Source organism: Carassius auratus, chromosome 50 (assembly GCF_003368295.1).
Source record: "Carassius auratus strain Wakin chromosome 50, ASM336829v1, whole genome shotgun sequence".
Classification (NCBI taxonomy): domain Eukaryota; kingdom Metazoa; phylum Chordata; class Actinopteri; order Cypriniformes; family Cyprinidae; genus Carassius; species Carassius auratus.
This window is the reverse complement of record NC_039292.1, coordinates 9375560-9392095: the sequence shown is the minus strand read 5'-3', so window position 1 is coordinate 9392095 and position 16536 is coordinate 9375560. Positions and strand designations below refer to the sequence as shown.

Genomic DNA, 16536 nt, shown 5'->3' with positions numbered 1-16536 from the left:
AATTACTTCAGCTTGGCAACATATTGTAAAAAAATATTAATAAAAAACTATTATACTAGGTAGTGTGTGCCACAAATCCAGAAACAAACTGCACATTTTAGTAGCTGTTGTGCACTAAACAGTGTCCAAAACAAAACAAAACATCAGGGCCATGTTATAGAATTTGATGAATAAACATATCAGATGCTATAGATAGATAGGCTGCACTGTATGTCTCCACAACATACACAATGTGTATATTTTTAGGCGCTACAATTAGCACTGTAGGTTTTTGTGAGGTGGAGGGGGTTTGTAGAATGTAGCCTTCGATATATCAATATATAATAGCCTATACACATGTCTATGAAAGCTATAATATCTACAGCATATGGACTAAATAGTGTATACCACTGGCGACGTTTTTGAGCCTCATCACCTTCAGTCAGCAGAAGAAGCGTCGCGCGTTACTTCAGAGAGAGAGAGAGAGAGAGAGAAAGAGAAAGAGAGAGAGAGAGAGAGAGAGAATTCCTCCGCCTTGTGCAGGTTATTAATATTTGGTGCTGAAACTTGAATTGAGCGGAAGAAATCAAAACACCTTTAGCTGTGGCGGTTTTGTTTTCTTCTCAAGAGTTGGACGACACATAACTGAAGAAGAGTTTCTCAAGTGACTGACATAGTATCCACAGAAGCAGGCGAGGTATATCTGTATTCTGCAGGAAAACAATGGCTTTTATGTTCAAACACATGATAGGAGGGCAGCTGAAGGATCTTACCGGCGGTCTTGGAGAAGAAAAACCAGAAGGAGGAGAAAAGTCAGAAGCTGCAGCGAAGGGAATGACACATGAAGAGTTCGAGCAGTATCAACAACAGTTGGCGGAGGAGAAGTAAGATTCATCACTTTTGATATCCTCCACTTTCTGTTACTTCGGCGGTAACAGTTGTTAAGCATATGATATAAAATGTTTTAATATTTTTCATATGCATAATTTTCCCAATCCATTAACTTACGTTCGGTAATAACCGATAAATATGGTTTTTGTATTATTATTATTATTATTATAAATGCAATTAATTTTCAGACAATTATTATATGTTATATTATATTTAATTGTTTTAAACAAAAAATTCCACAAAACAATAAATACATTTTTTTTAAGCGTGTCCCTTAAGTAGACATCAAGACACACGTGAATCATAATTGAGAACCAGGATGAAGTTCACAATAATAATTATTTTAGACAGTTACATAGGCTATATCACATTGTGACAACCCCTGTCCCTCCTATTTGAATCTGACACACAAAATGCACAGTCACTTGTTCAAAGGTAATACAAGGGGATGTAGAGAAGGTCAATGTTTATCTCCAGCTTGCTGTATTTCTGTGGTTTAATCAATACTGGATGTCACCTTGCTCTCCAGATTCACGTTTCTCTGGTTTGGCATTGAGGACAGTGACTCCTCTGGAGAAATGCATATGCAGCTGTTTTTCTTCCTTTATGTGCATTTTTGTAAGCGTCGTATTACATTGTCCTAGACACAAAAAAATTCAGATGTGCACTGAACAAAATTTCACAGTGAATCATGTTTAGGCAAAATAATTCATTTATAAAATTATATAAAAATGTGGATATTAAAATACCTAATATTTATTCATTTTCATTTCATTTGTTTTAATAATTGTATTAAATAATATGATTAGCAAAATTAAAATAAAAATACATTACAAATATTCATTTATTATTTAAATGTATTTAATTTTTTAATTTTTTTATTAAGTATAGGATTAACAACAACAACAACAAAATGTTTTAAGTTCTTTTGTGTCAAATCCACTTTTATGTCCTACTAGGATGGAGCGGGATACCAGCTTCGCCCAAAAGAAGGCTGAGCGAGCCACAGTCAGGAGCCACTTCAGGGACAAATATCGTCTTCCAAAAGTAAACATCACTTTATAAAATGCACTCTATATGATCCTTTGTAGTTTGCTATTTCAATATTAACTACTATAATGAATGAACAGAGTGAACTGGACGAAACGCAAATTCAGGCTGCGGCAGATGACGTGGAGTTGCCCACAGAGCTGGCCAAGATGATCGCTGAAGACAACCAGGAGGAGGAGCACAAGCAGTCCGTGCTGGGTCAGCTGACCAACATCCAGAATGTAGATATTGATCAGCTAAAAGAAAAGGCCCAGTCCACCATCGAAGACCTTAAACAGTCTGCTGAAAAGTGTGAGGTCATGTAATACACAAGCACCGCAGAGCTGGACTGCTGATTGGGGGTCAGATGTTTCCTGATATCTAATATAGAGAATGAATCTGATCCACAAACAGCAAACATATAATGAGATCAATCTCTGATTCAAGAAAGATGAGCTCCTACCCAAAGCCAAGCAATCATTTATAAGTGTGTTTGATGTTGCAAATTATGTTTGCTTCACTGTATATATGTTATGCTTTATCATAATTGTGGCTAAAGGCAATAATAATCAGTTAAGAACTTTCTTGGCTTGTTGTTCTTCAGTGTTTAAAATGTCAGCATCCAAATTAGACAGAAAATATTACAAAATACAGTATTCCAGTCTGCTAAATGTATATTGCTAATATGTATTATTAATATTATGTATAAAATAAAAACATTGATAAATTATACATAAATAACAATTTATGTATTTGCTCCTTTTTATGTACTTAATATGTTGATGTATTTATGTGCAGTATGTATATAAAACATACATTGTTGTTTTTTTTATGAACACCAAATATGAACTTGTGACCAGTAATTGTTTATTTCTCTGTTTATATACACTTTTTTATTTCAAGTCAGTCAGTGTTATTAATACTCAAAATAAAATAAAAGTTAATGACAAAAAAATAATTTCAAACTTCGACTCCTTATTATTCTTATTTATCTCAGTTGCCAATGAAACATTTGGCGTTTTCATTTATGGTTTACTTGATTATTTAAAATGACATACTGAAATAAAATTAATAATACCTATACAGACACAATACAATTACGAAATCTTTCAAATTAGAATGAAAGTTTAACTTAAATGTGGGACGCATTGTTAAAGGTTGACGTTGTCTATAACTCATTTCTTACTTATTGAGTGTGATGCACATGAAAGAGGGAGCAAGATTTCAACTAATTCAAGCTTTAAGATCTTTGGTAATAAATAACTTGTCATCTCAGGTTCTGTTAGGAAATGACACAAAACAAGAATATTTCACGAATTAATTATTTTCCTAAAAGTAACAAGAATAGAATTTAAGATGCTGTTGTATTAAAATAAAGTTTTTTCTTCTTCTCCTCCCTCTCCTCTCCCAAATCCCCCCTATACGGAGCCCCGCACATGACATGCAAGACAAAATAAATAAATTGTGCGCACGATTTACTAATTCATTCCCTCAATGTACTAAAACGTGCACACGATTACTATTTCATTCCCTCGATTTACTATTTCGTTCCCTCGATTTACTATTTCGTTCCCTTGATTTAATATTTCGTTCCCACGATTTAGCAAAGAATTAGGAATTCTTGCGAACAATTTATAAATCAAGTGATCGAAGTAAATCGAGGGAACGCAATAGTAATCGTCTGCACGTTTTAGTACATTGAGGGAGCGAATTAGTAAATCGTGCACACGATTTAGCCTAATATTTTTCATGCATGTCATGTGCGGGGCTCCGTACCCCCAATTTTCATTTGTGATATTATTTTCCAACTTCCTCAACATTACGCGCTTCACACTCCTATCCAGTATGTGGCGGGAATACACCATTTAAGTTGGTCTGCCAGAAGAAGAAGAAGAAATCCCCAAGAACATTATTGCACAGCAATATATAGATCAAAGCTATACATCGTGGTTGCACATATACACAGATGGTTCTAAAGATCCTGCCTCTGGAAGAACTGCTTCTGCAGTGCATATCCCTAAATTTCAATGTGATATCAGCAAAAGATTAACTGATAATGTACAGCAGAACTTATTGCCATTCTGGTAGCACTTCATTGGGTGGAGGATGTAAAACCTAGGTTAGCAGTCATCTGTTCTGATTCTTATGCAGCACTTTCAAGCCTTGTAAGTGGACTAAAATCAACTAGGCAAGATATTATTTATGATATTCTAGCAAGTTTATTGAGAAATAGTTATACTAGTCTTATTATGTTTCTGTGGGTCCCTGCTCATGTGGGAGTAGAGGCTAATGAAGTGGCTGACAAACTAGCTAAGCAAGCTTTAAATCATGCAGATGTTGACATACAAGTGGCTCTTAGTAAAAAAGAGGTTCAGGCTAAAGTGAAAGAAGTCACTCATAGTAAATGGCAAGAAGCATGGGATGTTGATAGCAAGGGCAGACATCTTAATAGCATCCAACAACTTGTAGGAAATGGAAGAAGTGTATATAAGAACAGGAAGGAAGATATTATCATTTCACGTCTTAGAATTGGACATTCTGGACTAAATTATTCCCTTTTTAAAATAGGAAAGCATGCAACAGGTAAATGTAGAAATTGTGATGAATCAGAGACAGTAGAGCATATTTTATTTTCATGTCAACAGTACGAAAATGAAAGAATATTTCTTATTCAAGAAATGGAAAAATTGGACATTAACACTTACAATATACAAAGCTTTTTGGAATGTAATTTTGAGCAATGGAAGAAGTATAGAGCCATTATTAAATTTATTAAAGACATAGGGTTATACGGGATAATTTAGTATTTTTTTTTTGTAATGCACCATAAGCTGGTTTGCCAACCGCCATAAAAATTCAGAAGAAGAAAAAGAAGAAGAAGAAGCAAGGGGCAAGGAACTCGACCGGAAGTTGAAGTTGGTTGGGGGCTGCCATCTATTAGCAGAACTTCACTTGCGTTAGCATTCCCATTGACTCCCATTCATTTTGGCATCACTTTGACAGCGAATAACTTTACATCTGAGGCGTTTAAAAACTCTGTTTGTCCATTATTTATTTCTAAAGATACATGACAATGTATAAAGGGCTCCATTACCTTCTATGTTACATTATGGCCCCGTATAAACAGTTTTTGTAAAAAATAGGCTAACGATTGCGTCATAACCACGCGACTCTCTGTCGCATTACCGTACAGACAGGAGGAGAAGCTCGCAGGCAATTAACTTAATTGGCGTACTGGCGTTACATTTTAAAATACTATACAAAATAATTAATCAGAATACTTACTCCTGCTCACTCACGGCAAAGAACTCCCCGCTCAAGCTCGCCGTCTCTGCAAGATTAACGATGGCAGTTTGCACGCACAGCTACTAGAACATTTACATCTGTCAGACAGGTTGCTGATGTCGTCAAGCTTAGTTTGAGTCTGCGCGGCAGAAACGGAAGTGCTAAAAAACGCTAAAACTGGGCTTCATTTGTCTCAATTGAGTTCCAATGGGGTCGCTGTGTCCATTTATTTTACTGTCTATGAGAAGAAGTAACGCAACGTTGAGGCATCATGAAAAACATGTCACTGTCAGAATTAATACATGCAATCGCTATTTAACACGCAGGAGGTTTTTTTTCGAAGTTGACATTTCATAAAGGCGACAGAAACAGCTATGGTTGCCAAAGCGGATTTTTTTTATCGTCGGCTGCCCAAAGTGGTAGGAAACACACATTTAGATCCATCAATAAAACTGGAGCAAAGGACGACAGCGCCGATCACTGGACGAGTGTGTGTCTCAAACTGCAATCCAGATCACATAAACACACTCAAATCCGTGTGGCCTGTGAGGACGAATCTAATGATAATCACCTTTAAAAAAAAATTAGAAAAATCTTAGAAATTGGCTACCTCCGAAATGGCCTTTCCGAGTATGTACTTCTTTTGACAGTAGATAGTATGAATGCAATTGTACTTCATCCTTGATTTTGTCATTGTCTTCAACTAAGTCTTTTTGTATTTAGTAGTGAATACATAAGAAAAAGTGGGTAAGTGACATTATTTTGAAAAGTTTCTTATTATTTTTGTTATTGTTTTCAGAATGTTCTGTGTACACACTGTAAAATATATTATAGATTTAAGTTATTCTTGATTTTTTTCTGAACATTTTTATTAAAACAATTAAATATGAATTATCATTTTTTTTCAGTAAAATAGTGAAAAATAAGTTTAAACATGTTTTTTTTCCGTCTTGATCAATTTTAAAGTAAATGCTATATATATATATATATATATATATATATATATATATATATATATATATATATATATATATATATATATTAATATAATTATATTATTATTATTATTATTATTTTTTTTTTTTTTCAGTATATTCAACTGATGAGTTGTAGAAAGTACATTCATCACATAGAGTATGGCTATGTCAATGAATAATTTAGTATGTTCTTTCTTTTTCTTTTTTTTTTTAAGTAATAACGTAAAAAGGTAATGTTCAGATGATGTGCCATGATATATTTGAGGTTTAAGCCTTATTTATCTGCATGGAGAATTGGATCCAACATTAAAGGAGTTCCTTATAGAATTATTGAAATTATTATCATAAAATAACTATTTTTTACAAATTGATGATTTGTTACCTACTAGCATTTGTTGTGTCACTTTAATGCTGTTGAACTCGCTACTTTTATATGTGAACATATAAAAAAAATAAAAGAAACTTGCACTAACTGATCTAAAAATAAATCAGTGCCATTGTTTTGTCTCAAGATGCACACCAGTTTTGCACAATGTTTTTTTTTTTCTTCTATAAAGCACATTTATTAAATATACTTAAGTAGTTTTTTAGGGAAGTCGTGGCCTAATGGTTAGAGAGTCTGACTCCCAATGGAAAGGTTGTGAGTTCGAGTCCTGGGCCGGCAGGAATTGAGGGTGTACCACGACTCAATACCATGACTTAGGTGCCCTTGAGCAAGGCAGCGAACCCCAAACTGCTCCCCGGGCGCCGCAGCATAAATGGCTGCCCACTGCTGTGTGTGTGTGTGTGTGTGTGTGTGTGTGTGTGTGTGTGTGTGTGTGTGTGTGTGTGTGTGTGTGTGTGTGTGTGTGTGTGTGTGTGTGTGTCACGTCCGTAAACCCTGTCTGTGAATCTATGGCCTGGTGATATTTTGTTGAATTAGCTTAGTTGAATTATTACTACGTTAGTCTCTATTTCTCCAACTGTTTTTAAGTGTTTAAAGAGATTCATAAGCTGGTTGATTCAGAAAAGGACATACTGGTAATGGCTAACTCAGTGTTTTAATATCTTTCACCTTTAAGAACAAATTAAAAAGAGAATTATAATTATTACAGGTTGCCAAAGCAGTGATTTTGCGTTTGCGGCAGATAGCGTTAAATATTTGGAGTTGCGTGATTTATATTTCAAACAATTATTAGCAGCTAATTTCTGCCTTTTGTTGACATTTATTTTTGTCACAAAAAGGTATCAGCATACAAAGATGCATTGAAACTTTGTAAGCATCCCACAGTGTAACATGAGGAAGTTGACACTGATGTAAGGTAATTTTTAGTATTTATTCTAAGTAACAACCTGCAGCTTTTATGGTCAACTTCTATTTTTTTAATTTTTTTTATTGAGTGTGAGCTGTTGTTGAACTTGCCTCCTGACAGAATCAGCCACGGAAACTTCCTACATCCTGAGGTCAGTGGGTCTGACAGTCTTGTGGATAAAGTTTGCAAACTTTCATGAATGAATGAATGAAAAAAATATAGAAATTACATTCTGGAACTCTAAAGAATTATTATTATTACATTCCCCCTACTATTTTATTATTTGATTTTTAGTTTATTAACTAATTTATGTTTTGAAGTAGCCTTCCACCAAATTCAAAAATGACATTCTGAACTTTGAAGTAGTTTTTTTAAACATTTAATTTTTGTAAAATCTTATTAATTATTTTGTTTTTAATTAGTATTCTATCACAATTCCAAAATTACTTATTTTAACCTTGAATAAGTAATTTTTAAACACTTAATTAAACTAATTTTTAAAATTATTTTCTGTTTTAAATAAGTGTTCTATCATAATTCTCAAGTTACATAAATGAACTTTGAATAAGTAATTTTTAAACACCTACACAAGTAATTAATTCAATTACTTGAACTTAAAATAATTATTTTTAAACTACCTATTGTATTTTTATTTTACTTGATTTTTATTTTATTAACTCTCTTTCTAGTTTTTCCATTTACATTCAATTACACAGCTGAACTTTAAAGATTTTGTTTGTACTAATTTACTGTTTTATTTTCATTTTATTAATGTAATTGTTTTAACTAGCTTTCCATTGTAATTCCAAAATAATTTTTAAACTATTATATTGATTTATTTTCTTATATTAATTTAGTTAAATATTTTTTTTTAATAAACTAGTTTTTAAACGAGTGTTCTAATTTAATTCCAAATGTAACTTTATTTTTATTTTTACACATTTTCCATTGTTATTCCAAAATTACATATTTTAACTTTAAAGAATTACATATTTATATATAAACTATTTTAATTTTTAACTAGTGTACTGTCACAATTCCAAAATAACATTCTTGAACTTTAAATAATAATAATAATAAAAAAACACTTTTTATTTAAATGTAACTGAAAAACAGGCCATTGGATACACCTTTGCCCCTGAGCCAATCAAAGAGAGGCTGGAGAAATTAAATGCTACTTATATTATAATTCCTCCATTTCAAAGCACTGCATTAATATTTTTACTAATACATGTTTGAAACACCTTGGACTGTTTAAATTAAACTGATTTTAATATTTATAATAAATTATTTGTTTTTGAATATTTATATTGTTTATAAATATTGGACATTAATACAACAATATTAAATATAAGTTTATTAATTATACAACTAGTGTGAACTGTATTACATTTAATATTTTTCAGCATCAACTGTTGTACTTATTAATAAATACTAAGTAATAAATACTAGTAATATAAACACATAATTATCCTTGCATATTTTACAATGTCAAAATATTGATTAAATAAGCACAGCAAGTGATCCGTGAAAATAATGGATTCTGTCGGAATAAGCGGTTTTGTACTTTAAACAACCGAAAGGTTTTACCACTAGAGGGCAGCAGTTCATTTTAAATGGTCATATACTAGTTAAACTACAAAGAAAGGAACGTTTACGTGACGTTTCTCTCATGGATAACCTTTCACAGCTCAGATCTCTGTCTTGTCTTGTTGAATGCTTGATTAGGTCTCTAATGACTCTTGTTGTCAAGCTATATATCTTTTTTCCTATAAGCTCAGAGATCTCCTGTTCACTCTGGCGCCAGACATGAAATGTCTAGGAGAATTTAGCATGCAGTTAAGCTCTTAAGACCACAGTAGCTAATGGCTGTGAACGCACTCTGAGAAGTCCTAAGAAACAGAGCCATGAATCCTCTAAACCTGTTCTCCGGCACAGAGTGGTTTAGTCTTTGGTGTCACATCATGCTTTTGAGGAGAATCTATAGTGTTGAAGACAGAATGGACCCCATTGCGCCTGGTTGGGCACCTCAGATATAACACCTCAATTGATTTCTCCCCAGGTTTCCTTTAGGGGTCCTAAATCTGTAATAACATCTTTTTTTGTGTGTGTGTTTCATACTGGGTAAAATCAATGTCAAAATGCTTTTTCAGGTCTTTCTTTAGCTAGTGTCACATTACAGAAGAGAAAGTGGCTAGTTGTCACACATTTTACTTCTGTAAACAATTGCTCAAAAGTTTGGGGTCATTTATATATATATTTAAGATACTTTTTTTTTTTTTTTTTTTTTTTTTATCATAATGCCCATAAACCTTTGAATGGTAGTCTATTAAACATTTCCACTGTTATTGCCCACAGCCAGGTTTGTGCTGTTTTTGTGACTGTATCTGTTTGTGTAAGAGTGGACCTCCTATTGTACATTTTAGCATTTTGCCCAGCGGATGTAAAGGGCAGAGGTCAACTCATTCAGTCAATACACAACACAACTCGTATTGTCAACTGCACAAAACGAGGTCACATATTCGATTTTTGATGTTCAGCACATATGTCTGTTGTGAAAAACTTGTATTGGGTTTTAATCTCCTCAGATCAGTCCGAACAGCTCGAGGCAACATGTCATGCTTATTTAGTAGCTTCTGATTAATGCAATATGTTATTGTCCATAACAATAAGATGTATGACATTGTTAATGACCTATTGACTTAACAGTGTTTATTTCCTCTCTTTTCGATCGTAGCTTGCTTTGTTGCTCATTTTTTATGTTTGTGGTGGAGTTTGGCTGTTATTTTATTGGCTTATTCTTTTTTGGAATAATAGCAATAGCTTTGAATTAATTGCAAAACCTCTGAGAGTTGTGGTATCAAATTGTTCGATGCGATAATTTCCTTTCTTGGCAAAACCAGCCACATGACACTGGGAACTGCCCAGTGAGATACTCCACTGAGGCGTATCTTCTTCACAAGGCCTCTGTTATGCTGCTTCTGTTTGTAAAGCATATTTGACAAGCTGGTAATGATGCCAGACACATACAAACTACAAAGCTTGTCTTGCTAATGTCACCTCAACTAGGCCCAGATGCATTTGCTCTGTTAGCAAGAGCTCTGACTCTGTCTGCAGAAGCAAAGAGGGGTTTTTTTATCGTTTGAAAGCAGCAGAGTGCTTGAGAATGAAATTATGAGAATGCTCTTGTGCACAGAGCTATCCGAGAGCTTGCGCTATGATTGTTTATTTATTTATTAATTTCATTTTATGAATATCATGAGATTGTTGATGTCTAACTTATCTTTTGTGTTTTAAAAAATTGCAGAAATACAGCAGGATCACCAAATCTGACATGGCAGCATAACACATTACCCAAATCTGTTACTCCCCTCTATTTCATAAAGAATGGCTATAATGTCAGTTGTAACCCAAATTTATACTAGTGATGTCTAATATCATTTGTTCCATACTCTAGAAAGCATTTTGATCTGATGTAAAAGTTGCAGATATACAGCAGGGTTATCAAATCTGACAAGACAGTGCAAGGTTACCGAAATCTATCACACAGAATTGGTTGGATATTACACACCATCCCACTATTAATTTCTAATCTCCTTTATTCTATACTCTAGAAAGCATTTTGGTCTGCTGTGAACAGTTGCAGATGTAGAGATGGGTCACCAAATCCAAAGTAAGTGCAGATCAGTTTATGTTCGGTCGTTTGTTTTCATTTCACAATGTGGCATTAAAGAAGACTACTACACAAACTGTATGGTAGTTTGATTGGACAGCATATTATTCATCTAATTAGAACACCATACCATCTGTGTAATCGTAAATCACTTATACTGCATTCAATGCATTGTTTTCCAGCTGGATTGGAAGATCATTATTAAAAAATTGCAAAAGTTGCAACTGCACCCAAGCCGTTCTTTCACTTCAGAGTTGCCCAGGGTGATGATTTGTTTTGAAACAACCTTCCAAAATGAGCACCAAGCAGAGGTGTCTTGAGAACGCCTTGGCTGCCCTTTCAGGGTCCTTAAAGTCACTGTAGCATGTAATTGTGGCAGGAGTGCCAGCGAAAAGAGAATTGAATGGTAGAATGTATTGGTGGAAACTGGGTTTTCAACAGTAATAGATGCTCCTTAATAAGGCTGAGCAATTTCGTGCTCAATAACTATCCGGTTTTCAGCCTGGAAGTTGACCTAGTGGTGTGAACATGCGAAAAATACTTGAATTACTGGCGGAAAACAAGCTACTACAGAAACAGGGCTGTAATGATCTGACTGGCTCATCTGGATGATTGCTGTTACAATATAAATGTACCAGGAAATCTATATAAATTTGTGCGTGAAATTTTTGATGTTATCTGATGCTATATGACTCCATATAGGGAGTAGGGTGAATAACTTATTTATTGCTGCAATGATATACTGTGACGGTAGTGGACACGACATGTCATGCAGTATATCTTGTAATTTACATCAAAGTGGATGAAATATTCTTTTGAGACAGATCAGATTGAACAATTAATGTCAGTTTCTACATAAACTATTTTTGTACATTATATAATGCACTATGAAGGCACAATTAACAATAGTATATTATAAATTAAATATATATCTGATGCATTAACTATGTTAACATACTGTGAAATATAATTAGCCTACTGAATTTATTAAATAATATTACCTAAAAGCACTTTTTTTTTTAAAGTTCCCTTGAAAATGTTTTTTTTGTTTTAGTTTTTTTGATCTCTTTAGTTATTTGCATTTCTTCCATGATATAATATATTTGAATACATTAGAACAGAAACAATCCTTTCTGTTGCCCAAAATAGATGATCTTCAAGCAGCAAAACCCTGGTGTGTACTAGGAATTCATTCTCTCTGTGGAAAACCGCTCACACCCGAGGCATCTTCATTACAGCTGGAGGTGAGCCTGAAAGGAGCTGCCTGTGTCATATTTACAGAGTTTGAGCTGTTTGCTTTCTCTGATAGACTCTGGAGCTCAAAGCGCCTTTTATGTGGGAGCAATTGTTACACACGAACTTGATAAAAAAAGAGAGAGCATAACAATGGACAGATCTATCTATCATTCTTTCGTTCCATCATTCTATCCATTCGTTCCATCATAAAATATCTATCGATCTATCGATCCACCCATCTATACATCTATCCGTCTGTCTGATCTAAGAAATAGATTATACCGTACACACAGCTTCAATGGAGGGACTGAGAGCTCGCGGACTAAATCTAAAATATCTTAAACTGTGTTTCGAAGATAAATGGAGGTCTTACGGGTTTGGAACGACATGAGGGTGAGTTATTAATTACATAATTATGATTTTTGGGGGAACTATCCCTTTAAGGCTAAAATACACTACATGACATTTGCCCAAGTTACAACCTAACTAGACGATGCTGGCTGCTGAAAGTCAGATCCAGTCTGCAGATCTGAGTTGACAGATTTCATAGAAAATCGTATGATGGTCACAGACAGTTTTTTTTAAACTTCAGACTGTGATTTCATCCAATCAGAGTTGTGCGGTGGTCCAGTGAGCCAGCAGAGGGCAGTAGTGTGTGCTGAGGCAAAGCTCAATGAACTGTCTCCACCCCAGTGTGCCTCTGAAGCTGCTTCCTCAGGGCGTTGTGGGCCAGGTGCCCTCACACTGACTAAAATCCTCAGAGGACATATTTTCTTTTTCACTCTCCAATAAATCACCATTAATATTGACTTTCTGTGGGCTGACTCACTTTCTTCATCTAAATTTAGAAGGCAGAGGCAGCCATCTAAATCCAGCTAGGGGACAGAAAATGCCATCCTTTGAGAAAGAACTATTCATTTTGGCTTTTGTGATATAAATAAGTCTGTCTGAAGCACCTGGTGGAAGTTTTATCTTGTTTAAGAAGTTTAGCGTTCTGACAGGTCTCCTGTGAGGGTCGGATTCGTGTCTAGGATTCATGTCTCGCCCTCTGAAATCAGCAGGGCAGATGCAATAACAAAGTGTGCTTTCCAAAAATAGCCAACTCCCCTGAGTCTTATTAGTTTTGGTTAATCTGATTAAACCCAATTGAAATACATATATATACATAAAAGATACAAAAGATACATATTCGAAACATGTTTTATTTTACAAACTTAACAGCATCAGTCACTTTTTTTGTTTGTGCACTGCATTTCAGGCTTGAGGTTTGCACATGCAATCATACAGGCGGGGCTATAGGTGACATCATTGTCTCTTTTATCCACAAACCTCACCCCTGACTGAACTGCTATTTGATCTCCTGGTAAGAGCTCCATTAGTGATTTTAAAGAATCTAGCACTGCACATGAACTAATTATGTATTGGTTGGAGATCCATACAAGAATGAGTGCAGCAAATGATGAATCCAGGCAACTCAGTCATCGATAGATATGCCACCCTAAAACTAGACAGAAACATCATATTAATATTGACATCATAAATCAGAGCGGATGTCAAAAGCTATTCATCTGAAACATCAGTGAAGACTTTTTATTAATTGTGTTGAAGTGAGTATGAAATGCAACTAATTTTACTTTCTATTATGCTGTATTTGCTAGTAAAATAGTAGGTTGTAAATACCCATCAAAAAATAATGGGAAAACTTTTGCAAGGAATAACTTCTCCAAAAAACATTTAAATATATACCCCCCCCCCCACCTTTTATTTTTTTCTATCACATGTCCCTTTGAGGGTTCCGTACATACCAGAATGGAGCCGGTTGTGTTGTTAGCCGAATGTGAAAGTCAAAGAATTTGCATTGATGAATTGTGTGCAATAAGACAGGAACATGCATTGAAGTGATAGTTCATCCAACAATGAAAATACTGTCATAAGTAACTCTCCGTTATGTCATTCCAGACCTTTTTGACTTTAACTTGCATGGTTAATCTCTGAAACACAAATTAAGCTTTTTAATGAAATCTAAGGTTTCTGTACCTCCTCCACTGAAAATCCAAGCAACCAAAACTTACAAGATCCATCAGGTCATAAAAGCATTGTAAAATGAATAATGAAAAATTATATATGTTGAACAGATTTAATTTAGTCTTTTTTTTTTTTTTTTTTTTTTACATTTAAACAATGATTGAGACACATATTTAGACCACATCACATATGGTAAACATGGAAGCTCAATAAAGCATTCTTAATATACAGTATATAGATACATTTTGCAACACCTCTGTGATATTTTCTGGGATCTTCTAAATTGTGATTACCTGGACTTTGAAACCTCTTAATTTTCACTGAAAATTGTTAATTGGCTTTACGAAGATAAGCCAAAGGTTTATGTGTTGGAATGACATGAAGGAGAGTAAATGATGCTAAACCCCTTCAAGGAAGTAAGAGTCTGCTTTGAATTGACATTGAATTAAAATGGAAATGTGTTGTATTGTAGGTTTTACTCTAAATTCAAGTAAAACACAATTAGATGGTCAAACCTGCTGAGATTTCATCTTGGACAGCTACGTCATGCGTGCAAGTAATAGACCTTGAAGAGAAATTCCCATATTGCCTTTCATTTTGGACTAGAGAAGAGATGTGGGGATTGAGAAACAAGAAGACCTGAATCATAGATCAATATTATTTTGTCTATTTCTGCAGTGAATAAAAAACGATTGGTTAACTTGTGGGCAGCGAGGTGAAATGTATTGCTGTAAGGAAAAGCGAGCAGTACCTCATGGTGACAGTGAAGAAATGAAATGATGTAAACTGACAGTAATTTATAAAGCAATCAATACATGCCTTCAGGATAGAGTAGCACGACAGCCTCCGGTACATCATTTAATCCATTTGGAAGTAGAAGTCTATTGTTTTGGAGTTGCTGAAGTCGATAGACAAAATAGTGCCATAAATAACATTAGATCGACAAGAGAAAGGTTAATCAGTGTGGTGTTCTAGACTTAAATAAATTGTTCATGCAACCAAGAACCACTGTTGAATGGGTTTGCTATTCTCATACCATAGTAAAATAGGGCAAGTGCTTAACAATGATATCATTCTCAGTTTTATAAATTCACATTGTTCCTTTAATCTCTGTCAGTCCCCAGATTCTGAATTTATTTATGGAATGTATCTATTTATAGACTCCTGTCCAGGGACACCCAGTAAACAAGCATATAAGAGTGCAATTGGATGACATAACAGTTTTATTTTAATATCACTGAGACATATTTTATTTTTATATTTTCTGTTTTCGTTCAAATTTGAAAGGTTTAGTAATTTTGTTGGGTTTTTGTAATTTTATTTGATTTATCTTTATAAATATGTCTATATATTTTTTTATGAATTCTTATTTATTTACGAATTTTATTTTTTTATGGCAGGATATAGGCAATACATTATAATATATTAATAAATTTAATATTTGTATAATTATAATTATATTTGAATCTATTTAAGATGACATGTTATACTCATATTGTATGGGTCATGTGATACCATTTGAGCTAAAAATAAATTCTAAATAATTTAAATATAAATTAAATGCAAACTGACCATATACTCTTGTCAAGCTCAGGCCTTTAACGTATTCATTTATTTGTATTATTATGAATTGCTAAAAATATGAAATAACATTATTAATGTGATTAATAAGACTTGATTATATGATAACTTTATTATGTACAGAATGGCAAGAAAACAACATTCCTAAATAAATAAATGAAAAACATTTAGATTAGAGAAACTGAAGAAACATTGCATTTTTCATTTTAGACGTGTGCATGGCAAAATACTTAAACTTCCATACTTATAAATTGTGAGTTTAATATTTTATCCAGTTCATAAAAACATGCATAATGGAGAAATGAAAGCATACAGCGTTGTATCTAACGCGTTTCATTTATATTAATGATATTAATGAAACTTATTATGACATGTTATTGAGACATATATGATGACCTCACTAAATTAGAGCCATCCTGCCTATATGTGACAGTTCACCTAAAATGAATTAGATCGTCTGATACAAAACGTGCCAAACTTGAGCCTCGTCAGACTTTGATGGGTTCTTACAGGAGCTGTTGCTTGGCAATATTAGCTGCATCATCGGTGTCCCTAGAGAGCGCGCGAG

At 33.9% G+C, this 16536-nt stretch overlaps 1 protein-coding gene across 1 annotated transcript; it reads left to right on the top strand.

The window, feature by feature from the left end:
* Positions 1 to 511: 511 nt before the first annotated feature.
* Positions 512 to 2573, top strand: cplx3a (complexin 3a). The gene is made up of 3 exons (XM_026238339.1): positions 512 to 863; positions 1830 to 1917; positions 2001 to 2573. The coding sequence occupies exons 1-3, from the start codon at positions 703 to 705 to the stop codon at positions 2223 to 2225; spliced, it is 474 nt and encodes a 157-aa protein (XP_026094124.1). The 5' UTR covers positions 512 to 702; the 3' UTR covers positions 2226 to 2573.
* The last annotated feature ends 13963 nt before the right edge of the window (positions 2574 to 16536 follow it).

Bases quoted from the DNA above. Each gene is read 5' to 3' on its own strand.
- cplx3a (XM_026238339.1), top strand. From the start codon at position 703: ATGGCTTTTATGTTCAAACACATGATAGGAGGGCAGCTGAAGGATCTT. The intron at 864-1,829 runs GTAAGATTCATC...ATGTCCTACTAG, and splicing joins CAACAGTTGGCGGAGGAGAA to GATGGAGCGGGATACCAGCT. The intron at 1,918-2,000 runs GTAAACATCACT...ATGAATGAACAG, and splicing joins ACAAATATCGTCTTCCAAAA to AGTGAACTGGACGAAACGCA.